This window comes from Eurosta solidaginis, chromosome X (assembly GCF_040869045.1).
Source record: "Eurosta solidaginis isolate ZX-2024a chromosome X, ASM4086904v1, whole genome shotgun sequence".
Lineage (NCBI taxonomy): Eukaryota > Metazoa > Arthropoda > Insecta > Diptera > Tephritidae > Eurosta > Eurosta solidaginis.
Genome location: NC_090324.1, coordinates 36,816,346 through 36,844,192, shown reverse-complemented (window position 1 = coordinate 36,844,192; position 27,847 = coordinate 36,816,346). Strand labels below are relative to the sequence as shown.

General features: G+C 37.8%; 1 protein-coding gene across 7 annotated transcripts in view; it reads left to right on the top strand.

The window, feature by feature from the left end:
• Ephrin (ephrin) overlaps window positions 1–27,847 on the top strand; it is a 655,394-nt gene that overhangs the window by 347,347 nt on the left and 280,200 nt on the right. For 6 of the 7 annotated variants that reach the window (XM_067758471.1, XM_067758466.1, XM_067758469.1 and 3 more), the window contains one exon: window positions 12,579–12,889. In XM_067758471.1, coding sequence (XP_067614572.1) covers window positions 12,579–12,889 — 311 coding nt within the window. The remainder of the gene's footprint in view (window positions 1–12,578; window positions 12,890–27,847) is intronic. The other variant, XM_067758470.1, reaches the window with a different exon arrangement.

The following is a 27,847-nucleotide window of genomic DNA, read 5'->3' as shown; positions in this document are numbered from 1 at the left end:
ATGTCGATTAATTATATATCTTTTAATCTTAGGTAGTATTAATTGGCTTTTGAATAAATTGTTAAAAATATCTAAGAGATGAGAATAGGATGGACTATTTTTTTTTGTTATATTCTTAAATACAATCTAGCTATTACCTATTTTTCAATAAATGTATGAAATATTGTAGTATAAAGAAAAAAATGGATTTCTAATTCTTTTATTTTGATGACGAAATGTAGGGAAAGGTTAGTATACCAGGTCTAAGTATTTTTCTTGGGTTAATGTACATATAGTCAAGGTACATTAACAGGTTGGGTGGGTAAAGACGAAGTGGGAAAATTCCATCTTTCCAATCCCTCCATCGCTGGTTGCAATGACCCTTTTTGATTCCGCTTTTGTTACAAGTTTTTTTTGTTTCGCTGCTTGAGTTTCGCTGGTTTTTTTTGTGTTGTATTTTTATCTCCGTTCATGAGGTAAATATTGTTAAATACCCTGCATACCGAATTTGGTTCGTACGAATTTCGCTGTATGTGAACGAGACAAAATAAAACTTAAGCTTATAAAACTGATCATCTTGTCAAGGCTCCCAAATTTCACTTATAAAATAACCTTTTTCGCAGTGAATAAAAGAACGCAGGATTTGCAAAGTTTGGATTAATTCGGACTCTGACCGCTGACTTTTTTCACTGAATTAGTATCATAAGCATGATATCTAAAGATTTGAGATGGATTACAGATTGACGTATTTATTATGTATTCTGTCCTCGCAAATACAAATATTTTTTTTTCGTTTGTTGGACTGTTGGAGTCAATGGATTTGCAGAAAATAAATATTTTTATACTTACATCTGACCTTGATCCACAGCCACAGAATCAAATGCGTTCCATATTTCAACCAAACGGTCAAGTATAAGCTTAGCCACTAACCTCATTTTTACCCAGTATACAAGTACACATTAAGGAGTTAAGCAACCGCGAATTATTAAGTCTAAATTATTAACCTTCCCTACAGAGTAGTCATCAGATTATATTTTATTAATTAGTTGGTTTAAAAACGCGATCGATTGATTGTTTTCATTCCTAACGAATTTTCGGTAGAGACCTAAACATTAACACACTTAACATGTTTTGTTTATTAGTGATTGCTATGATGCCAGTGACACGTAGTCCTGATAATGCCTCTGGTGGCACTGATGGTGCTCAGTTGAACAACCAGTCATGTGCCATATGCACTGAAACCTTGTTAAATAGTCAAGATAGGGGAGAAACGGTGTGCCATCATTGTTTCCACTTAACTTGCATCCATACCTGGTTAGATAATAATGACACTTGTCCAATCTGTAGAAGTCCCTGTTTCGCAAAAGACCTAAAAATCTTAGAAAAGGAAAAACTGAGTATGCCAACCGGTACTATTCCTCGAGAACGACCGCATACGCGGCTTTACGCGCAAACTAATCCCCAATTCCAAACTTATCCGTCAACTGACCGTCGACACGGTCAAACGAATAGTCCACGATACCGACGCGCGACTAATCCACACCAAAGCGGAATTACTGAACAGAGAGTGCAGCAATTAGCTGCTGAATCAATGCAAAACTTTCGTGAAGTAATGACCATGGATATTCAGAATATGTTACAAAACTTAAATATGGATAGAAATACTAGACCATCTCCAGCTGTTTCTCGACGAGAAGAGCAGGTGGAATGGCCACGCGACGCACCGTATCCGGAGCGACTTATTAATGACAATGTTCGGTATGAGAGACGGCCAGAGTCATTAGGCGTTAGCCGATTGTCTGTGGCAAACGAAAAACTGTCAAATCTAGTTCGAAGTTGGCAGGTTCGTTTCAGCGGGTCGAAAGATGGCATATCTGTAGACCAATTTATTTATCGAGTAAACACGTTAACTGCCCTACACCTGAACGGAAGTTTTACAGTACTTTGCAAAATCTACACTCATTGTTTGAAGGCAAAGCTTCGCAATGGTTCGGGCGTTACCGGCAACGCACGAATGATCTGGATTGTTTTGGTTATTGCGAGGCCATGCGACGCCAATTTAAGGATTTTTCGACAGACGCCGAAATACGCGATGACATTCGAAGAAGAAAACAAAAATTTGCTGAGCCCTTTGATGATTTCCTTGAAGTTGTAATGCAAATATCCGACAAGTTGAGAACCCAAATGAATGAGACGGAGCTAGTCGAGATTTTGATACGCAATTTGAAGTCCGACCTGCGCCACGAAATTTTACACCTTGAAATAACGGATATTGCTAGTTTGAGGAAAGCAGCGCGAAAACATGAAAAGTTCTTTAACTATATTCACAGTGGCTCATCCCGGCAAACCACTGGACGTCACCAAATCAATGAACTATTTAATTCGGATGTTACCGGCACCAACCGAGACGAAGAACTCGGCAATGTAGAATCTGTTGAGGCAAGTAAGCTAAAATGTTGGAATTGTCAAGAGACGGGACATAGACTCGCACTGTTAGCCGGATTCGATTCGGAACGTATGTGGTGCCAACAGTTCACATCACTATGTTTTTGAATATACGCGACCCGGTTGGCAACAAACGGACCTCTCTGAAGTTGGCAAGACAACGTTTACGTGGAAAAAAATTACCTATTGGGAAAATTGTCGTGAATTTGCCGTAATTTATCCGTGAAACAAAAAAATTTGCCGTGGTCATATTTTAGAAAATACAGGGTGGCACGCCAACTTCACGTGAATTTGCCGTAAATTTGACGTAGATAAGTGGCATATTTTATAAATTTGAAAAAAAAATTTCAAATATTTTTTATGGTGCACCGCCAACTTCACGTGAAGTTAGCGTGCCACCCTCAGAAAACCACCTTAGAGGCCAGCTAGGAAAATAATTCTTGCACACGAATTTGCCGTAAATTTGCCGTAGATAAGTGGCATATTTTATAAATTCGAAAATGAAAATTCATATATTTTTTATGGTGCACCGCCAACTTCACGTGAAGTTAGCGTGCCACCCTCAGAAAACCACCTTAGAGGCCAGACAGGAAAATAATTCTTGCACAAGAATTTGCCGTAAATTTGCCGTAGATAAGTGGCATATTTTATAAATTCGAAAAAAAAAAAATTTCTAATTTTTTTTATGGTGCACCGCCAACTTCACGTGAAGTTAGCGTGCCACCCTCAGAAAACCACCTTAGAGGCCAGCTAGGAAAATAATTCTTGCACACGAATTCGCCGTAGATAGGTGGCATATTTTATAAATTCGAAAATGAAAATTCAAATTTTTTTTTATGGTGCACCGCCAACTTCACGTGAAGTTAGCGTGCCACCCTCAGAAAACCACCTTAGAGGCCAGCCAGGAAAATAATTCTTGCACACGAATTTGCTGTAAATTTGCCGTAGATAAGTGGCATATTTTATAAATTCGAAAAAAAAAATTTTTTCAAATTCCATCGTACAGTATATATTGCCCACGCCTTAGGCATATTGCCGTATAATGGCCCATATCATCCGGCCCTTTTTGGTATTCCGCACCTTCGTAGCATACCATTCCCGTGAGATTAAATATTGTTCCGTCTTCGCCTGTTAGGTTTTTTGGTAATTTGCGTAATTCAGCATATAAACCACTTTGGGTTAACGACTAAACCTCAAAGCATATAAGAGTTCCTTTAAAGAGTTTAAATTACCTTGTCAATGATGAGGAAAATTATATTAAAATAATTAGCCAATTCACAAGATCTCATACTGTCTCAAAAGTTATTTGATGTTATTTCTCAAATACAAGTGTGTTAAGTTATTATCAAATGAATTATTTATTAATTAAAAAAAAATGTTCGTAAACATATGTAAATAATATCAACGAAAACTAAAGTAGTAAATAGGTTTTTTAATGCGTTTTAGTCATGGGTTTTCATACGTATGTACTTAAATACGACATACAACTCATTGCAGTGTTCACAAGGGTCATAGTTGAAAAATACTTCATAAGACAATAAGAGCCTTTGTGAATTGCATAAATGTACTTGTGTATGTAGATATTAAGTCTATAGATAAAATCGAACGGTTTTCTAAGGTCTCATCTCACATCTTTTACTTATTTTTTAATTGTTCCAAGTAAAAGTCAAATCTAATTACATTTTTATATCCTGTTGGACACAATTCATCGTCAATGATATTTTTCCAGTTTTCACCATACAGAAGAAGTCCGACGCCCACAAAAAAAATGTCCACAATCAGGAGGTCTTATGACGATGAGTTATGTACAGGTGTGTATATTTTTTATATACTAACTAGGTGATTTATTACACAAAGGAACGTAGTTGATGATAGATTTTTTATATCAAATACGTACTTTAAGACGAACTGATACGTATGTATATATTACTGATATGTATACATGTATACTATACATACATACATGCATATGTATACAAGCATACATACATATGCATATGTTAGTTTCAAGCGAACCTCAACCTGCAAAAAATCGTGCGATATATCCCTAAAGTGAGCGGCTTGGGATTGATCTCTTTTGTCCACATTGGCGTATATTTGATCCCTATACTCCATTTTGGGTATTTTTTTCATTAGTCACTTTGAAATTTATGTAGCCAATTGAAAAAAAATGAATAAAAAGCAAACAGAAACGAAATGAATAAAATAAAATGATTAAATGTGACTGAATAGCATTATTTAACAAAAATGCGGAGCTCTATACCGAACCTACAATTCTAGGACCATATGTTCCATTAGCGTAACATTTGTTTTGTTTTTATTATTCTACAACACCAATACGAAAATTAATTAAGAATGTTGTATTGGAGTTTAAAAAATTATAAAATCCGTAAAAAATTCCATAGGCGAACAAAAGATACTTGTGTAACTCTGGCTGTAGAGACACGAAGAGAATATATCCGACACTACCCGTATGTACACAAAAAGGGCCTGCCGGACACTTCGCATAGGGGTACAAAGAGGAAGTGTCGAACAGTACAGAAAAGATCTGTCCACGGGTACTGTCGGAGGTAAAAAGAGGGCGTGTCGAACAGTACCTAAAGGGGTACAAAGAGGAAGTGTCGAACATTACAAAAAGGATCTGTCCGGCAGTACCCGTAGAGGTAAAAAGAGGACCAGTCAGACACTAGGCCCGTTAGGCATAAACAGGTACAATTGGTCTCTCAATAGGACATGCTCAAACAAAAGGGATCCCTCCAACCCTTATAAAGAGTACAGAACTGGCTATAGTCGCACACTCCTTTGCGACTCATCCCGAATTCATCCTAGACTAGTCGCATTTTTTGCAGGGAAGTTTTGTCGTTAATGACAAAAAGTATTTTATATACATATTTACGCAGAATGAATAAATATAAATAAAAAATATATAATTATCATAATTCAGTGTTACATCCATGGCTGCACCGCATTGACAATACTTTTACTTTTGCATTTGGTTCTTAATGGTGTAAACTATTTTGTTCGCAAATAACTCATTTAATTGAGTTATATATGACGGATATTTTTCCTCGGTGGTCGTGTAGTTTTTTACACACTTAATAGTTTTTTTAAAGAAGGACATTCTTTGAGAAAATATTTATTGCAAAGTGTTTATAGAAGTCGCACAATTTACTACAGTGGGCTTCAATCCACTGCTTTCCACGTTTCGGTTCGAATATCTAAGAAGAATTTTGCCTCTTTGAATGTATGAGCCAGATGAGATTCCGTTACGTATTATGTTTTTAACTAAAGTACAAAATTCGTTTTCACATTGTGATATCATACTTATTGCATAGTAGTCCGTCGAAGCTGCAATCATTATTTGGAGTAGGCTGTCGATTCCGCACGTGTATTTGAAAAAATACAGTCTTTTGTCAATTTTTACAAACTCCATGTTCATTGTCGAACCATCTTTGAGAATTGGCAAGTTACTCGCTTTAGAGGTGAATGACAGAGCATCTGCTATTTTCTGAGATATAGGTTACTGTTTTCCTTTACTGCGGCTTTCTCATTTTTTTTTTGCTTCTTTAAGTGCTAAGCCTCCGTAGTTCTCCATCTCATTAAGTGCTACTTTGTATGAAAACCTGGTGCTATTTGTGCATTCAAAACAAGTTCTCCTGCCGTCTTCTGAATATGGATGTAGGAACGAACAATTGTCTCATGCATGAATTCCTTTTTGGCAAACTATGCACAACTTTACAGGTAAGGTTAAGCTTCCACAAAAGCAGTTAGACTCTTGATTAATTACTTTTAATGGAGATCGGTTTGGGTGCAGCTCGGGTAAAATTATGTCAGGAGTTTTACTACCAGCCTTTATCAAGTCAAAATCATTATCTCTTTCTATCGGGTCGCTTACGTCCATAGACTCCGCTGGGGGGTACGACGTGATGATACAGCTCCCTCACGAGGGGTGGCAGTGTTTGGCATATTGTTGGCACGCCGCTCCAAAAACCCCAGCAGATCCTCAAGCTTCGTGATATCATTTGTGCGTAGACTCATACCCCACGCATTCTTCGTTGCATCGGGAAGTTTTGGTAGTAGAACTGGAACTATTATAGCGTCCCACTCTTTGACTGGTAAGCTCATTACGGACAGAGTGCGATAGGTGTTGCGCACATAATCGATAATATCGCGCAACGCCCTTGATGTGTCAGCTGGACGATTTGGCAAATCCAATATTAGCTGGATATGTACTTGAGACAATAATATGGGGTTATCATACCGCCGTTTCAGCTCCGCCCATATTTCAGTATATCCTCCAGTGTACAGTCCACCGATCATTGGAACTTTGTCGGCCTTGACATCTTGGTGCACTCGGGTATAGCGAGTGGTTCTAACCTTAGGTCGCAGGAACGGTGATGGGTTGAAATTGCGTCAGTGGCTCGCTCAGGTACCAGATGCAAACGCTTTCTACGCAGTTGTAGACAAGCCTTAGTGAATATCTCCTCCGTTTCGGCAAACAACTCATCATGGGTTTCTACCTCCTCAGCTAATGAATCAGCAACGAGCAGATAGTGGTGCTCGACAAAGCGGTCCCAATATTGCTGCAACATTGCTGCCGTAAAATCAACTTCCGTTAAGTCAGGTGCTAATCCTGGAGCCTGTAATACTCCAAGAAATCGAGCAATTGATGCGCGAGCAGATTTCCGTATATTTAAGGATGACATTATGATGCTTGTAAATCAGTCCTCACAGGAGGCACCAGAAAATGTTAAATAATAAGCGTGAGCTCAAATCCGTTTGGCCGCGTTGAGTTCTATTTCATATCTAATTTTATTTAGGCTTCAGAATTTTAACATAGGTATCATTACAATGTAAAAGAATGTATGTTTGGATGTATATACACAAGTAGGTACGTACGTACATTGTTATTGAAAAATAATAAAGCATTTAGCGGTACAAAAAGAGATCATCCGAAGGACAGGTATCAAAGTACAAATAACTGCATTTAAATATATATGTTTGTAAGTATGTACTAAAGGTATGTACCTTTAGTTATTTATTGCTTGGTTTCGGTCACCAACATCTGACGCGAGAGTTGGCTGCATTTATTTAAGTATATGGTCATACCTACTTATGCGAAGGGTGTCTCGAAATGAGCAAAGCACCGCGGGTTGTTCAAAGAAGCTTAATAGAATCTTATACACCCTGGTTGTTGCAAAAAATGTTGTACTGAAGTGCTGTCGGATTCGAAAAAATGCGCGAGCGCTTTCTGCCGTCAATATGTAATGCATTCTACGGTCGAAAAAGATAGACGGAGGGCCAACAGACACGCACATAAACATAAATTCAGCGCGTCACCAATTACCATCACCGCCAGAGAGGTTGAAGATGCCATTGGTCACGCTAAACCATCCAAAGCAGTGGGCCCAGACGGCATAGTCATGCCGATGCTTAAAAGCCTAGGGAAAGAGGGTTTCAAATACTTACTTAGGTCTTCAACCTGTCCCTCTCCACCTTTGTCATACCCCAAAAATGGAAAATGGCCAAGGTGGTCCCGCTACTAAAGCCTGGGAAACCAGCTAACATAGGAGAGTCGTATCGTCCGATATCTCTCCTATCGCCAGTAGCAAAGACGCTTGAAGCCATTTTGCTCCCCTACTTCCAAGCAAATTTGCAGCTAGCCTGTCATCAGAATGGCTTCAGAAAACTCCATAGCGCCACCACCGCGCTAAATGCCATCAGCACCCAGATAAATTGCGGTTTAAATCAAAACCCCCACCATAGAACAGTACTCGTAGCGCTAGACCTATCAAAAGCTTTTGATACGGTCAACCATGGCACGTTACTGCAAGACCTGGAAGGGTCTACCCTTCCCCCATGTCTTAAAAGGTAGACCGCAAATTATCTGGGTGATCGGCAGGCATCGGTGCAATTTAGAAACGAAACATCAAAACCAAGAAGAATTAAACAAGGGGTGCCACAGGGTGGTGTCCTATCCCCACTTTTGTTTAATTTCTACATATCTAAGCTACCTTCACCACCAGAAGGAGTCACTATTGTTTCATACGCCGATGACTGCACAATAATGGCCACAGGCCCAGGCCCACAGATCGATGAGCTCTGAAACAGAATAAACGGCCACCTCCCTGATCTCTCCAGTTTTTTCGCCTCGTGAAACCTGCCATTATCACCGACTAAATCTTCCGCGTCCTTATTTACAACATGGACGTCCAAAATGTCGACCATTTTGAACATCCACGTCGATGGCACTACGCTACCGACTGTTCTACACCCCAAAATCTTGGGTGTGTCGTTTGATCAGGATCTACATTTTGGTGAGCACGCAGCCGCAATTGTTCCGAAAATCCAGAGCCGTAATAAAATCTTCAAATCCCTTGCTGGCAGTACCTGGGGAAAAGATAAAGAAACGCTCATTACTACATACAAAGCAATTGGCCAGCCGTTTACGTGCTACGCGTCACCCATATGGTCGCCAAGCCTAAAAATTACCCACTGGAAGAAGCTACAGGCCTGCCAAAATACTGCTTTCAGAATCGCCAAGGGCTGTCTTCTTATGTCCCGAGAACACCATCTACGTAATGAGGCGAGAATACTCCCCATCAGGGAGAGAAATAAGATGCTAACCAAACAGTTCGTGTTGAATACCCAGAAACCTGGGTATCTGATTGATGAGCCAACACCGCCTAGGGGCTTAAGGAGTCATCTCCGTAAGCATTTTGAGGAAATACGGCACCTGAGAGCCCAGCCGTATGAAGCAAAAAAACACAAGCAGGTCCTTGGTGAACTCCACAAACAGGCGTCGGACCTTTATGTCAGGAATTGCCCGGTGAATCCAGTACTCAAAGAAAAGTACCCAAAACTTGTGGAAGAGGAACGCATACTCCCCAGGGAAACGCGTGTCACTCTTGGTCAACTTCGTTCTGGATACTGTAACAGGATAAAATCTTACCTATCCAGAATCAACCCCGACATACAAAATGTATGCCCCGCTTGCAATGTGCCCCCACATGACACCAACCATCTCTTTAATTGTAATGTGGAACCAACGCCTCCAACACCCCTTTCATTATGGTCCACCCCTGTTGAAACAACAAGTTTTCTTGGACACCCGTTAGAGGATATTGATGACAATTTGTGATCGGTCGCGGCTGTTAGGTGGGGCGAAGCACTGCTACAACAACAACAACAACGTGGTAAGTGCAGTTTTGAAAATTGGTGTTAATTATATTTGATTCTTCAACGCAGCTTTTCAAGGTGGCATGAAAGTGATCCCAATGGGCGGATTTGGTATTATACATATAAGTCGAATTGATTGTTGATGCTTGAGTCTTATAATTTTTCATGATTTTAAATGTTATGGCATTGTGGTCTGAAATTTGCATTGCTTCGACATCGACGCGCTAGTCAACAATACCCTGTACAAGGCTGTCTGAAGCAATGTTATGTCTACAATTGACGTGGCAGATATGCCATGACGGATAGCCTTGAATGTGGCTACGTTGCCCTCGTTACAGACTGCCATACTTCTAGACGAAATCATGTTTACTAACAAAGTACCATGTTCGTTATCATTATTTGAGCCCAATGAGGTGTGTCATCCGTTAAAGTCGCCTCCAAGTAGATGCAGTGAAGACGCTGTTTTCTCGAGAAAACTGCTGATTGAAGCCATTGTGTTAAATTTGTCTACTACGGGCTCCACGTAAGCGCTTCCAGCGAATAACTGGCGATTGTCAACATGAAGCCTTATGACACTTAAATTTGGCGTTGAAAACTGGGACATGCCCAAAGATGTACCTACAGACTCTTCCACTAAAATGCAAGCTTTGACTCTTCTGTTCTCTGCAGGAAACTGAAAAGTTAAGATACCACTTGTAGAGCTAATTGTAGTATCTTTGTATATTGGCGGTTCGCTACATAATATTATATCTATAGAGTGGGACGTATATTGTAGTAGCTCTTTGTATGCAGTATAACAGTGGTATACGTTGATTTGGATGCATTTTAGGAGCTTAACACCCATAATCGATCCGTGCGTTAATACGCTGTTGAATTGCTTTGAGTTGCGGGCAATATTTAACACTCGTCGCGGAATGCTTTACATCAACTTTTGTGTTTGATGATTCATTTCGCTCTAAGCCACCGTGGTGTGATGGTAGCGTGCTCCGCCTATCACACCGTATGCCCTGGGTTCAACTCCCGGGCAAAGCAACACCAAAATTTTAGAAATAAGATTTTTCAATTAGAAGAAAATTTTTCTAAGCGGGGTCGCCCCTCGGCAGTGTCATTGTATTTCTGCCATGAAAAGCTCTCAGTGAAAACTCATCTGCCTTGCAGATGCCGTTCGGAGTCGGCATAAAACATGTAGGTCCCGTCCGGCCAATTTGTAGGGAAAAATCAAGAGGAGCACGACGCAAATTGGAAGAGAAGCTCGGCCTTAGATCTCTTCGGAGGTTATCGCGCCTTACATTTTTTTTTTTTTTAATTTAAACATTTTAGCTTTTCGCAATCATTTTTAAAGGGGCAAATCCCGAATTGTTCTTTGCTTGCGAAGTGGGAGGAGGATGCGCTTTGAGAAGTACATTTACTCTTGGTGTGTCCAAATTGGAGACATCGGAAACATTGTAGAAAGGCACTAAAGTCGGATACGTTAATACGCTGATAGTCAATGTTAAGACGTTCAGACACAAGTATTGTTTTACAGACTAGGGGACTTACTTCAAGGACAGCACTGAACATAAAATCAGTGTTTCGGCGATTTCGCTTCACAAAGTGCAGTTTTATATCGCTGTCTTCCATTATGGCTGAGCCTACATTGGGGTTTTGGTTTCTGATAATCGGAACGAGTTCCTCTACTTGCACTTCTTTCGATATTCCTTTTATAATCACAAATGGCCTTCTAGTTTTTGCATTCTCTGGTCTAATGTCAGATACATTTGATAACTTATTCATTGTTGTATCGCGTTGGTCTAAGTTGTCGAACTCGATTCTAACTTTGTTATTTGACATAGGGGCTATTTTTAATGGAGCAAAGTTGGTATCTTTAAATGATACATTTTTTTTTAAACTATTTAACAAAGCTGAGTGATTTTGATTATCCTTAGAGGAGCTGATTACAATTGCTGGATTGCATTTTTTTATTTCCTGATTTGGCTAGATTTGCATAACTTGCATTAGGGGATTCATTGTTTGAATTCAAAAATTGTATTAGCAGAGAGAACTCCTCTCTTATTGTGGCACGTATATTGACCGAGGTGTTAGCAGGTTCATCATTTTTTTCATTTAGCAAAAGTGCTTCTATGGTGGGGATGAGAGCAATGAGCTTCGTTGTTTGATTGATTACGCCAGTTTTTATTTCTCTCTTAACATTGCCGGAATCATGAATTAGTCGCTGTATTTCATTTGAGATGTCGGTGATAGCTTTTATTATAGTTACTGTGGAACTCATCATTTTGGGTTGTGTTCTTGCTGTCTGCAAATAACGATCTTACTTTCCACAACACTACCATCTAGCTAAAATAAATATCCTTACATTCCACATCGATCTCGGCGAACTTGAAAAGCTGAACTTAATTTCTACATCCTTTCCAACTGACGCGAAATATAGCTTACGTTCCACACTCCTATTTGTGACAGTTTTGCTGTTCCACGGCTAACCCTATCAGCTGATTTGGCGAAGGCGCGTAAAAATTTGTGGGCGACAATTTGTATTGTTGTTGTTTGTGTATATGTTACTTTAACATGGGCTTCTTTTTGTAGAAGTGTTTTATTTTGCATTTATTTGGTTGAATTCGCTTACCGCTAGAGCTGGGACAAGAACAGTCTCGATATATGTAACACTTTTTACACCTTGTAAACTTTGTAAACTTTAGAAATTTTATCCTTACTTTGGATATGAAAGAAAACACGTCTCGTCCAAGTGAGCTTTCCTTATCACGGCAGCTACCATTTAACCTAACCTAACTAACCTAAGTGTCCATAAGAGTATTATTTAGAAAAAATACTGCATATTACTTTAAGAGACCTCGTGAATTGCCTAATTATTTTGCCCTTCTTAATTTTGGAATGGATATTATTCCGCACAAGTTGTTTCTAAAATATCCGTTAGATTGACAAGTAATTAAAATATAAATACTTTAAATTTTTTTTTACAGATTTCGCATAGACAACACAGATCATATTATTGATGTGAATAAAGGTAATTTAGCATTCGAATTTGATCAAGTACATATAATATGCCCTGTGTACGAGCCTGGAACGTTTGAAAATGAAACAGAAAAGTATATAATATATAACGTATCAAAAGTAGAGTACGAAACTTGTCGGATAACGAATGCAGATCCGCGTGTTATTGCCATTTGTGATAAACCACAAAAATTAATGTTTTTTACCATAACCTTCCGGCCATTTACACCCCAGCCTGGTGGTTTGGAGTTCCTTCCTGGTAATGACTATTATTTCATTTGTAAGTATTTTATTTTTTACGTTATTAATGGAACTCATTTAAGCATGTGTAGAGTAGATGGTATTTTGGCTATGTCCCTCCGACGACAGGATGTAAGAATATTAAGCTCTATAGCAAAAGAAAAATGAATCGCATAACTGAGACTTCTTAAAATGTAATTAGAGGTTTACACGTCAAGTGTTTCTGTTGAAGCCAAATGCCTTCAATAGTTGGAAGCCACTGGTGTTTCTTCATTCACAGCTGTTTGCCACAAAGCTGCCTTGTGGTTGGAAATCTACCGGGGGTTCTCTTTCGAAGTTATGATTCGTTAACGCTGCGCTCAACTGCAAAGTGATAGTCTTCTACTTACGACAGCAGTTGAGACAGCGTTCCAGAGCAGCAATTAATCCTAAGGTAAAATACGTACTTTGCGGTAATATTAAACCTTACAAATTGTTATCTCTATTGATATTTATATTTATTTTAAATTCGATTTTTCACCCGCATATATCTTCGTATATGCGGTTTCTTCTTCTTCAATAAATTTACACATTTTTATATTATCTTTTTATTAATTGCTTTGTTTCATTTCCTTCTTTCCATTTTTTCGAGTTGGCGTGCGTTCGAACCGGCATACTATTTTGTTTGTGTAGACAAACAGTTTTAAAACACTTGATATCTTCTGGGGCGATATACTACAATAACATATAAAACAGCACTGAACAAAATTACAATCGAATCATAAGCTCACAGGTGCGATTAGAACATTGACTAGCTTTTGCTTCTACGTACATAAAAATGGATTGATTTACAAATTGAAAGCAAATAAATATAAATAAGAAGTTACATGGATACCAATTCGTTGTGGTAATCTTGTCTTACTAATAAATTGAAGCTATAAACATTATAAATATGCAGCGGCAATATCTTCCTTTGTATTATTTTTTTTTCTGCTTGCTGTAGTATTCGAAGGCTTTGCGCTTCCCTGCCTGGCCAAGATTTTTGTGTTTGCAAAGTTAGCCGTATGATTGCTTACTTCGTGAGTGAGTAGGATAAACTCCTTTCCAAAAAATACTCCAGTTTGTCGCACTTGATGCTTTTCACCAAGTACCGAATAAGGTTAGGTTAGGTTGAGCTGCCGCTCCATGAGGACCTCACATAGACTGAGGGAGTCCGTAGTGTTACCAGAAGTTTGTTTGACGACCAAACTGAAAAAACTATCAAAAACCAAGACCTACGCACACATATTATACGTAAGTGTTAGCCTGGCAGGAGCAGAGCACGAACACAAAACGAGCTCGACCGTTTCCTCCTGCACTTCCTACATCTGCTTTCACTGACCAAGCCTAATTTAAATGTATGTGACGCCAGAAGGCAGCGTCCAGTCAGAATACCCGTCATAAGCCTTCAGTCCTCCATTTTTAACATGGCCCCAACCAGTCATTTTAATAATACAAATGGAAAGAAAACAGTATTATTTTTACAAAACAAATTTTTGGTACAAAGTTTTAGTAGATACTTGATTTGTATACTCAGCTTGCTTTGCACAGAGAGTATATTAACTTTGATTGGATAACGGTTAGTTGTACAGGTATAAAGGAATCGAGATAGATATAGACTTCCAAATATCAAAATCATCAGTATCGAAAAAAAATTTGATTGAGCCATGTCCGTCCGTTAGCACGATAACTTGAATAAATATTGAGATATCTTCACCAAATTTGGTACACTAGCTTATCTGGACCCAGAATAGGTTGGTTTTGAAAATTAGCGAAATCGGATAATAACCACGCCCACTTTTTATATACATAAAATTTTGGAAAACACAAAAAACCTGATTATTTAGTAAATAATATACCTAGAATCTGGAAATTTGACATGTGGACTAATATTGAGACTCCTGAAAAAAAATTGGAAAAGGTTTAAAATGGGCGTGGCATCACCCACTTGTGATAGAATCAATTTTACAAATGTTATTAATTATAAATCAAAAATCGTTAAACCTATCGTAACAAAATTCGGCAGAGGGGTTGTCTTTACTATAGTGAATGCTTTGAAGAAAAAATAACGAAATCGGTTAAGGACCACGCCAACTTTTATATACAAGATTTTAAAAGTCGTGGACGAATAAAATAAGTTATATCTTTGCGAAAAAGAGCTTTATATCAATGGTATTTCATTTCCCAAGTGGATTTATAACAATAAATATGAAAAATTTCAAATTTTAAAACAATGGGCGTGGCACCGCCCCTTTTATGACTAAGCATTTTTCTATGTTTCGGGAGCCATAACTCGAAGAAAAATTAACGGATCGTAATGAATTGGGTACACAAATTTTCCCTATAGCAGGAAATATTTCTAGGAAAAATGGACGAGATCGGTTAAAGACCACGCCCACTTTTATATAAAAGATTTTTTAAAGGGTCGTAGACGAAAATAATAAGATATATCTTAGCGAAAAAGAGCTTTGTGTCAATAGAAATTTACTTTCTTAATTGAATTATAACATTAAATTGGAAATAAATAGGAAAAATTTCAAATTTTAAAATAAACGAATATATGGATTTAAAAAATTCTACTTTTCAGTAAAACTTTGAAATATTTACCTTCGATCTGCATCAAAAAAAATACTTGATTCCTTTCTTATATCAGCCAAATTGTTTAAACAAAAGTAACATTTTTATCAAAAAATGCGTATGTGTGTTTGTTCGCTGTGAACTGTATTTTAAAATAATGGGCGTGGCACCGCCCCTTTTATGACTAAGCAATTTTCTATGTTTCGGGAGCCATAACATATTGTAATGAAATTGTGTACACATATGTTCCTTATAGCAGAAAATATTTCTAGTAAAAATGGACGAGATCGGTTAAAGACCACGGCAACTCAGATATAAAACAAGTTTAAAAGGGCCGTAGACTAGAATAATAAGCTATAACTTAGCAAAAACTAGTTTTGAATCAATGATATTTCACTTATCAAGTTTTATTGTAAGAGGAAATGTGGATACATTTTTTTTAAACGGACGGTGCCACGTGTTATGTAGAAAAGTAATTTATCTGAAATGAAATGTACAATTGAAGCTCACGCTGAGTATATAATGTTCGGTTACAACCGAACTTAGACACCTTTACTTGTTATTTCTTCAGTCTGATAATATCAGTTAAATTACTCAAAATATTTTTTTAGTCAAAAATAAAAAGCATTTTGAAATTACAGACGAGCCGATAAGTCTACATACATATATATAAATAAATTTACTAATCGATTGCTATTTTTGTCAACAATCCAAAAACATTTCCTTGTTTACGGTCAGGTGTTTCGTTTTTAAGATATAAATGAAAAAGTAAGAATATTACATAGCATACCTATCTTCTATATACACTACACCACACGGAATTGTCAACACCGCTTGGCCGATTTATTTGCAATATGCACCAATCTCCAGGAAACTAAGCAATTCAGAGCGTAGGGTTCAATTTCGATATATAGGGATCGTGACATCTGACATATAGTCCAACATATTGTGAGCGACGGCAACCTTGGCAATATCACACTAACCGGCAGCGCTACCCCAATAGCTGGAACGAGCAAAAAAGAAGAAGAGGAGAGTTAATTTGGATAGCGATCATACCTTTCATTTATTTTATTAAACCCATATTTCATGTAACTTTTAAAACTTTAACCATTAAAATTAATTTTGATATCGCACAAACAATTGTGTACCTACAGTTTCAGAGTGGGATCAGAATCCACTTGCTACGAATAATAAAATGAAGAGCGTATGATTTTGTGGCTGCGCATGTGAGTACATGCAAAACGGCAAGGCATCCTTATTTTCTTGCAACAGCGTGCAGCGACTGCGCATAATAACTGCAACTCATCAGTGACGGAACGACGAATAAGTATCACTTAACGTAAAGCAGTGAACTTAAAACGAAATCGCTCAGCAGCAGCGACAGCGATTTACAACGAAAACTACTACAGGCAAGTAGACAACGATAACACGGCTAGCACGCATCGCTCAGCAACGTCAAAACGAACGGAAACGAATTTGCAACGTAACAACGAAAAACTATTGGTTTATGCAAAAATGTGGCGAAAATAAACGAACTTAAAGTAGAGCAATTGAAGAAATTGCTACGGGAACGAGAATTGGCAACGACTGCTACAAGGGATCAATTAATACAGCGTCTCGGTGCACACGAGGAGTCCAATGAAGTGGATATGCAGGACGCAAATGTTCAGGAAGAATCATCTCAAATGTCAACGATATCCCAGTTGCAACAACAAATGGAGAAACTTCGCGAAATGATGGCGTAGTTTTTGCAAACGCCAACGCTAGTAAAAACACGTCGAAGGTAGAAGCAAAGATTTTTGAAAAGTAAAGATGTTGCATGCGCGAACTTCGGTGGAAAGCAGCGGAGCTTCACAAAAATCTAATACGTCTCTTTCACCACACCACAAACTTTAACATAATTTAAGCACACAAAATACACTGATTGTAGTTTTAGAGTGTAAAAATGGAAATTCGGAACACATTAGCTGAATAAGTACAAATTATTGTTAAATAATAAATACAGGCCGCGGTAGTTTAACACATTCTTCTGTGATGAGTGGTGAATGTGACCTACTAGAGTTTTTGAAGGTTGCTTCACACTATTTTGCGCGCATGCAACATATTTATTCTTCAAAAGTCTTTGGGAGAAGGACAAGAAGCAGCAGAGCGGCGCGCGTATAACGACAGCACTGTAGCAGGCAACGAGAATGCAAACGAACGTAATAGAAATGACAGATTGTTCTAGAAGACGACGAAAGGGCAGTTTCAACTAATGTTGGCGCAACGCTACGAAATCAAGAAAATACAAATGTTTGAAACGAAATTATTAGGCAAGCATCGGTCAAAGAAATTTCGCACACCCTGCCGGAATTTGATCCGACAAACAACGCAAAAAGTGCCGTAGAGCAATTTATAGATAGGGTCGATAAAGTTGTAGAGGCCTACCGATGAGATAAAAGAATTTTGTTGTTGGCTGTAGATACCCGATTAAAAGGTGCCGCACGTATGTGGTTGGATGCATCACCCACAATGCACACAGCTTGGGACGATTTTGCCAACGCTTTGCAATGCGACTTTGGCTCAGTGAAAGACGAGGCAGAGATTCACTTTGCCATGGCTAATGCGACACGACGACCAAAAGAAACCGTGAAGGAATATTGTTTCCGTATATCACCACTAGGTATTTGGTACATGCTTAGTGAAGCAGCAGTCATCAGATACGCTAGGTCGGGTTTGAAACACCGTGAGCTCCAGCACAGTATATCAGCAATGAAGTTTACAATGATGAAGCACATGTGCGATGCAATCTAGGATTATTTCATTGCATTCTAGTGAGCCGCATGCGAATCAAGTAATCAAACGAGACGAAGCAAAAACAAAATTTTACGCTGTAGAGAAAGCCAACGAAGGGAAACCACAGCTGAAATGCTACAACTACAGCGAACCGGGGTATTTTTCAAACAAATGTCCACTACCACCAAAACGTCATCGCTGTACAGCGTGAAACAAAGTACATCCAAATGGAGGAAATTGCGGCAAAACGACCGCAACCTCAAAACGACTTGGGGCAAATAATTTCTATGGATGTTACAAATGCTTCCGTATATCGCTTTTATTGATACTGGCAACCAGTGCAGTATCATACGTAACTCAGTACCAAATCGTATAAACGCAAAACGTAAAAAGTGCTGCATGCATGTAAAAGGTATTTGTGGAGGTACACGAATGCTCCACAAGTCTATGGTCATGGACATAATCATCGATACAGCTGTCATAAAAGCTGGAGTTTACATCGCTGACGACGAGCTACTGCAAGACGAAGTACTTTAAGGACAATACGTCATTGTCAACGCCAACGTTACGATGAAGATTAAGGATGGTCGAACTATTTTCGAGAATACACGAGCTACAGCAGACTTGGTAATATCCGAATGTAAATTTTCTAAACTTGTGTCTAATTTCAGAGTTCCAACTGAGCAAGTTAAAATGCAAAATCTTTCGATGAGTTACGAAGATGTTTTCTCTAGTGGTTTAAACGGCATCGGCAGAACTGAGGTCTCTTAAGCAAGCCCAACCTTTTCAGCCCAATCAAAAAAAGAGACCATACTAAATTGCACAATATTTAATACTAATTTAATACGGGTTAATTAAATTTATTAGACTTGTTTTTTTAAAAAATATCGAGATTTGGGCTAGCTTAAGTTTTAAGTTTAAGCTAGCCTAACCCATATGCCCAATCAAAAATCGAAAACGTATTTAATTACACCATATTTAATGCTTGTTTTTTAAAAAAATATCGAGGCTTGGGCTAGTTTAAGTTTAAGGAACAAATGTAATTCTGGAGGTGCAATTAAATGAATTATTAATTTATCTTTGTTGCAGAAATAAGATCTTATACCGAGATCTTATACTGGCGGAATGCATCAGATTTCGCTGAGCATGATTTAGGAATGCAGTGGATTCCAATCTTGCTGTTGGAATGCAACAAGATTCCAATCAGCATATCATGGGAATCTGGCAGTACTAAGAGTAGTGTATCTTTTTTTTTTTTTTTTGTTTGCATAAAAAGATACATCAAGCTACATGGCTGTCTCCTGATCGAAATACTCGCAATCAGATCGATCACGTTGTGATAGACGGACGGCATGCCTCCAGTGTTTTAGATGTGCGAACGATCCGAGGACCTAACATCGATTCGGACCATTATCTCGTTGCAGCCAAAATACGCACCCGCCTCAACGCGGCTAAAAACAAGGAACAAAAAACACAAGGAAATCTAGACGTCGAAAAGCTTCAATCACAACAGACTGCCAATGATTTCGCAACTCGACTCTCACACCTGCTCTCTGAGGGCACAACTCATCCTGAAGGAATACAGGAGCAGTGGGAGCATATCTCCAAAGCACTTCATACTGCCGCCGAGGAAAAAATTGGTTACCGGCGGCCACGAAAAAACAACTGGTATGATGAAGAATGCCGCGTTGGAACCGAAAGAAAAGACGCTGCCTACAGGGCTACGTTAAAAGCAAGCGCGACAAGAGGAGTGTGTGAACGCTATCGTGAGTTGAAAAGGGAAGCGAGACGCCTTTTCAGGAAGAAAAAAGCAGAAGCAGAAAGGCGTGAGTGCGAGGAGCTTGAGCTGCTAGCCACCAGGAATAACGCCCGAAAATTCTACAAAAAAATACGGCGACAGACGGAAGGTTTTAAGACCGGGGCAAACTCCTGTAGGAATGAAAACGGCGACCTTGTAACTGATGTCCAGAGAGTGCTTAGATTATGGAGGGAACACTTCTCTGCTCTCCTAAATGGAGGCAGCAATTCACCGCGCAGAGATGAAGAACCCGATCCCGCAATCGATGATGATGGAATATATGTCCCCCCGCCCGATTAGGACGAAGTTAGAATAGCAATAACCAGATTGAAAAACAACAAGGCCGTGGGCGCTGATGGATTGCCTGCGGAGCTATTCAAGTTCGGCGGCGAGGAGTTGGTAAGGCGCATGTAGCAGCTTCTTAGCAAAATATGGGCGGACGAAAGCATGCCCGACGGTTGGAATCTAAGTGTTCTTTGCCCAGTCCACAAGAAGGGGGATACTGCAAAATGCACCAACTATCGTGGAATCAGCCTTCTTAATATCGCATATAAGGTCCTTTCAAGTGTATTGTGCGAAAGATTGAAGCCCACCGTGAACCGGCTGATTGGACCTTATCAGTGCGGCTTCAGACCTGGTAAATCTACCATCGACAAGATTTTCACAATGCGCCAAATCTTGGAAAAAACCCGTGAAAAGAGAATCCACACACATCACCTCATCGTCGACTTTAAAGCCGCCTTCGACAGCACCTTGATAGTGTATGTTTGATTGCATTTATGTCGACGTGTCACCACCTTATAATGTCTACCAAGATAAAAAGATATTGTTGCGGAGCTGGCAACACTATTCACCACCTTCCTTTTTTTTCGTTTGTTTAATTGCAACAACGAAAAAAGCGACAATAGTACCGACGGGTTTTCCGCGAATAACTTTTAAACGAGATAAAAAATGTAGTTTCTGCTTTCGGATTCTGAATCTTGACGCAAATACGTGTCTTTTGATACCGCTATCGACATGTGCGACCCGAATTTTAAGTGCAGGACTTAAGTTGAAATTTTATTAAATTTGGAAATTAAAATGCTTATATTTCATAAACTAAGAGTTTCCTAGAGTTGCGGATGATAATTTTGTGATTTTTAGGACCCCGCCACCCCTCGAAAAAAAAGTTGGAAAATCGTGGCACCTTATTCAAAATATTCCCCCATGCGATTTATTCCTGGGTGGCCACCACTAATAGGATCGTCATGATATTTCCGCAGAATTTCTTTAATTTTCTGGGGATTAGTCACGTACATAACCTCTGGGGTTAGTGCAATTGTTAGTTTTTTGAGAACCTCTATTTCCTGTTTCAATAAATTTGCCTACTCGAGTATAATTACTTTTAAACAATTTGTTCCCTAAGGACAACTGTATTTTTTCAAGTCCTAAATTGGCGGCTTCTTTTTGAGCCTGATAAAGAATTGTCCTAAGTCAATTTTATCATCTACAATTAGGTTGCCTGTATTTATAGTGCTACACATTTTTTCCCCTTCCTGAAATATAATTTCGGAGGGTTGAAAATGATCCTGGCATGCCTTATTACTTCAAATTTATTTAGCGCTTCATACATTTTGGGGTTCTCTGTGTGACTTTCTTTAGTTTTAATATTATTTTTTATATTTTTAGCTGCTGATCTAGTTGTTACTTTCATTATTTTGCATGCTTCCACTGACATTTCTTTTAAGTTTGTTATATTAATGCGAGACAATGCGTCCGCGACGTGGTTTTCTTTTCCGGCAATGTACTCCACTTCGAAATCATATTCTTCTAAATCGAGTCTTACTCGTGTTAACTTAGATGAAGGACTCTTCATCGAGAAAAGGTATGTGAAAGGGCGATGCACAGTGTTTCGTGTAGAACAAGCTAGCTGGACAAAAACAAAGTTCTTATTCCAAGAAAAGTGTAATGAGAAATGAAAGAAAACAAACAAAATAACAGGATTTTTGCTTTTTTTTGATATTTTTTCTCATATATATTGAGTAATTGAAGTAAGAAGGCAGGAGTGGCCGTAAAATGCATTGATTAATTTGCAAAGTTCTTGTTGAATATTAAGCTTCATATTTCTTTTAAGTGAACACTTTTATATAATTTTTTTGGTGGATTCTAAGCTCGAAGGTAAGTTAAATTTTTTAATAATAATTCTTTCGTAATTAGAGTATTTTCAATATATTTAACATTCCGTTATTAAGAAGAAAAGGTATTTTTGCTCTATATTTTTAACTTTAGGGACAAAAAAGTTACATACATCCGCCGACATCCGGGCTAAATTTTACATATGTTATAGTCGAAAGTATTCTCTAATCGTCCAAAGAAAAAACCATTGCGAATTCTTTGCACATCTATTTAAAATTTTTTTTTTGTAGATCTAGTTATCTCTACATATAAAATAGGATGTATGTACGTACCAGCTCCGACGAAATATTTGAACCGTTAAAGCTGATCTACAAACGGCAAAACCAATCCCCAGGTACAGGGAACAAACACGTAGCCATAAAACACAAAAATAAACGCGCAAGGTCAACAAGAGCACACCAAAAGCAAAAAGGCGAAGATCACTGACTTCAACATGCCACAACCTACCGCACCAGTCACCAAGGCATAAAAACAGGTACATACAAAGCAATCCTAATGCAGGTATAACCACACAGGAACGCTACACAAAACAACCCCATTTGGTAGCATCTACGCCAATACCTGAATGTAATATAAATACTGCGCAACTGATAACAAATCAGAACGACACTTAAGATGGCAGCACAACTTCAACTATTCACCCTGTCGGAAAATTAAAAACACAAAGCAGTTAAGTTATAACCGTACCAAGAACGGAGTTTTTTGACATTTGGGTTCAACATTCGAAGGAAACCAGATATAAAGAATTATTGAGTTTTGTTGTACTTAAGTACGATTTAAGCGAAGCATCCGAGTATTCGATAAAAAGTTTAAGCTTACAAATATCGGCATATTCGTCGAAGCTGGATCAAAAGTGGAACACTTCTGGAAGACATAAGGAGCGATTTTTGAATAAAAACTCGGAGTGGCTTTCGGGTCCAGACTTCATATTTACAATAACGGTGGATTCAAAGTTGCCATCAGACCAACCGACCACTTCTTCAGGTAACCCCGGCCCCGGAAGACGAATGAAGGACTTTGTTAGCTGCAGTGAAAAAACCAATCGGCGTCGAGTGGATGACCTCTTGCAATCTAGAAGTCCTGGTGAGTTACTTTATGCGGCAGAAGTATCAACGCATATGTCCGGCAACAGAAATGTTGCTAACATTATAAAAAAATCTCAGGAAACGACTCAAATATCCGGCAAAAAGATGACATGTGAGCCAGATGCAAGATGCTTGAGCAATGTAGAAGCTTTAGCATACTACGTAGATAGCAAGTCGACGACTCATGGGTACAAAACGACTCGGAAGTGGAGCATCAAGGCAGGCCATAAGGTTTATCCATCATTTTATAGTCTAAGAAAAGCTAAGGAAGAATGCTATCCAAATGAAATTGATGTGGGTGAAACACGTGCGGAAATTAAAGTCCAGTCCGTATTAGATAAAACTGTTGAGCGTTTAGTTTTAGCATATCAAGAAGTTTTTGTTAGTTTATTACCTGCAAACTTGACGTATACTTTAATCAGCAAGTGGGGTTGCGATGGAAGCTCTGGCCATAGCACATATAAGCAAAAGTTTACATGCAGTTCTGACACATGAATTTTTGTTTATATTTTCCTTCGTTCCTCTTCAATTACAGGATGAAAAAGGTAACATTGTTTGGCAGAATCTTCGACCTTCTTCTACCATGTATTGTCGTCCAATTAAATTTATTTTTTCTAAGGAAACAAAAGATTTTATTGTTTTTGAAACGAACAAAGTTTTAGAGGAGATAAATGCGTTGTTGCCAACAAAGTACATGCTCGAAGTATACGAAGTTTCCGTAAATCACAATATGCTTCTAACAATGATTGACGGAAAAGTTTGCAACGCTTTGACTGAAACTTCTTCCGCACAAAAGTGTTATATTTGTGGTGCCACTCCAAAGATATGAATAATGAGTTACGGGACTTTACGCCTAACCGAGATAATCTTGATTTTGGTTTGTCTACTCACCATGCATGGATAAGATGTTTTGAATGCTTGCTTCATATAAGTTATCGCCTCGAAGTAAAAAAGTGGCAGGTTAGGAATGAGGCAGATAAAGAGAGTGTAAAGCTGCGTTCCAACGAAATCCAGAATAAATTTAAAAGTGTGCTTGGATTGATAGTAGATAAACCAAAACCAGGTTTCGGCAATACCAATGACGGCAACACTGCTCGTAGGTTTTTCGAAAGCTCTGAGGCTAGTGCTGAGATTACGGGATTGGATGTAACGCTCATCAAAAGATTCGACACTCTCCTTCGCGCATTAGCATCTGGGTACAATATAAATATCCAAAGATTTGAAAAATTTGCGGTCGAGACTAAAAAACTATACATAGATCTCTATCCATGGTTTAATATGCCTGTTACAATTCATAAAATCTTAGTGCATAGTACTGATAGTATAAAATCAGCAATTTTACCTATTGGTCAACTTTCTGAGGAAGCACAGGAAGCCCGTAACAAAGATTTGAGACGATTCGGGGATGATAACACACAAAAGCAGTCGCGTGAAGCCACGAATAGAGATCTTATGAATATGTTGCTTATAACATCGGATCCTTTAGTTAACAGTTTTAGGGAGATACCTAAGAACAAATTTAAAAGTCTGACTTCAGAAGTCTTAAATTTACTGGCCCCCGATAATGTTGAGGAGTCAATAAATACCCCAGTTGTTTCAAGATTTCACAGCAGTGTTGCTGATGCTCATGACTATTCCACAAGTGACTCATCGAATGAAAGTGATGATAGCGAATAATAACATAATTATAAAAGATAACCTACCCTATAACTTTTTGTTGGATCAGGTTTTATTTAATTTAAATCTATTGTCTTTTCTACTTTGTATTATACTTTACTTTTAAGTTTTTGTAATAAGTTATTTTCACATAATTAATTTATTTTTTTACATTGTTGTTATTATTATTGTAATTCACTTTTACATTCCTGACTGGTACTATAAAATAATTTTGTAAAAATTGTAGTGCCAGATAAATACTCAAATAAATACAAAATATGTATGTACATATGTACAGTCACTCACATAAATAAGTAGACACCCCTTTTTGGACAATTCTTACAATCTTCGCTTTCGCAAATTTATTTTAACTAATTTCCCATAAGAAAATTTGTCACGATCTATAACAAAAACTAAATTATATTTAAAAAATGTTTGAAAAATTCGACGAATTTTCATAAAAAATTTTAATTTTTTTTCGGAATTTTTTAGAGTATTGAGATTTAAGTACAATAAAGTAATATTCTTAAGTCCTTTAAATTTTTTTGGATCTATGTCACTTATTCACATTAGTTACTGTATATGAAATAAGCAAATGTATGCATATGAAGTAAAATTTTGGGAAAAAAATAAAAAAAAAAGAACATATGCCTGAAAAAAATGACGTAGTTGTAATAAATGACTGCATATGAAACGGAAAATCTCATAAAATAGTTTTGTCCAGCTAGCTTGTTCTACACGAGACACTGTGCGATGGTGGGTTTTAATGAGGAATTTTCTGCCATAGACGTATGGTCTTAAGAAGGTTATGGCCCAATGGATTGCTGCTAGTTCTTTTTCTATTGTAGCTTTGTTTGTTTCACCTTTTGTAAAGGATCTAGACGCGTAAGCAATTGGTAACTGTTTGCCATCGTGTTCTTGGCGAAGGACTGCTTCGAAAGCAATAGCGTCAGTTGTTATGCAGAATTCTTTATTGAAGTCGGGGTATTGCAAAAGTTTTGGGCTGGTTAATGCTTCCTTTAAGTAGACAAAAGCTTTTTGAATTCTTCTGTCCAGTCGAAGGAAACATTCTTTTTGCAAAGGCTAGTTAATTTTCTTGAGTACTCTGCGAAATTTGGTACAAATCTTCTGTAATAATTGCAGAAGGCTACGAATATTTTAACTTCATCTGCTGTTTTTGGTGTTGGGTAGTTTTGAACTGTTTCAAAGTTGCTTGGGTCGGGTAGTATTCCCTTGCTTGTGCATTTATGTCCTAAATAAGTTACTTCTTGGCTGAAAAATAGGCAATTATCTGGATGTAATTTTAAGTTTTACTTCCTACAAGTAGAGAACACTTTTCTTAAATTTTTCAGCATGTGTTTTTCTGAACACCCTAGTACAACTAAATCATCCATATAGAGAAATGCTTGGAATGGTTTGAGGCCTGCAAATGCCATTGTTATCATTCTTTGGAATGAGTTTGGTGCTACTTTTAATCGATAGAGCAGTCTTTTGAATCTATAGGTACAATTTTCTGCTGTGAATGAGGTTATATCTCTAGAATCCGGGTGTAATTCTATTTGGTGAAAACCTGACATAAGGTCTAGGCATGAAAAATATTTTGCTCCTCCAAGTTGGTCTAAAATATCATCAATTCTTGGAAGTGGGAATTTATCCGCTGCTAATCTTTTGTTTACTTGTCTGTAGTCAACTACCAGTCTCCATCTTTTTTCTGTATTACCTGGTAGTGATTTTTTAGGTACTAGTAAAATTGGACTGTTGTACACTGATATTGAGGGTTCTATAATGTCACCCTAGATCAATTTATTGACCTGCTTGCTTATTTCCTCTTTTTGTGTCTCGGGCAATCTATAGTTTTTTATGTAGACTGGTGTGTCATCTTTCATGTTTAGTTTTTGCTTGTAAAAATTATTAGAGGAAATTGGTTCTTTATCTAGTGCAAATATGTCTATGAATTCTGTGCATAATGAAGTTAATTGGGAATTGACAAATTTTGGGAAATTTTTAGTTAATCTTTTTAATTTTTCTGTGGCATTACTCTGTTTATTGTGTGTGTTTGTTTTAATTAAATTGTAGTCACCTAAATTTTCAGTATGCATTTTGTAATTTTGAATAGTTGTGTTTTTATGTGTGGTGTTAATAATTCTGACAAAAGTTTGATCTTTATTTGTGATTGTATTCGCTACGAATATGCCTTCAGATCATTGTTGATGGGGTATGAAGATGGTTTTATTATCAGTGTTTACTGTTACTTGTCTAGTGACTTCAGATCTAGCAGGGATCGTAATTTTGTTAGCAGACAGGTAATTTTTAGATACATTGTGATTGTTTGTTAGGATTAATTTATCCTCTGTTTTGCCATAATCTAGAATACAATTATATTTCCTTATAAAGTCCAAACCTATTAATCCATCGCACGGTATTGGAAAGTCGTCTTCTACGACGTGAAATTTATGGTAAATTAGAAGGTCATCACCATTTAAATCAGCTTTAACTGTGCCTAATGTACTGGTTATACCCTGACCAATGCCCTTTAAGTCTGTTATTTGTTCTGTACTTATTTTTGTATGATTCTTTTTAATTATGGAGATATCTGCTCCTGTGTCTACTAAAAAATTTGAAATTGGGTTATTTAATGATGTTTTTGTAGATATATAACTATTTAAGTGTAGATTTAGTACACATATTTTCCTATCTACTGATTTTGAAGTGGAGTTTCTTGGTTTTCCTGCTGGGTACAATTGCGCACGTTACGAGTCTGATGGTACTGTCTGTTGTCATTTTGGGTTTGTGGTCCTCTTTGAGCATTGTTATTTGTTCTCGAATTATTGTTGTATCTCGGTTGTGGTCTAAATCTTCTGCCTCGGTAATTCCCATATTTGTTACTTCGGTAACCTCCGCGGAAATTACTTCG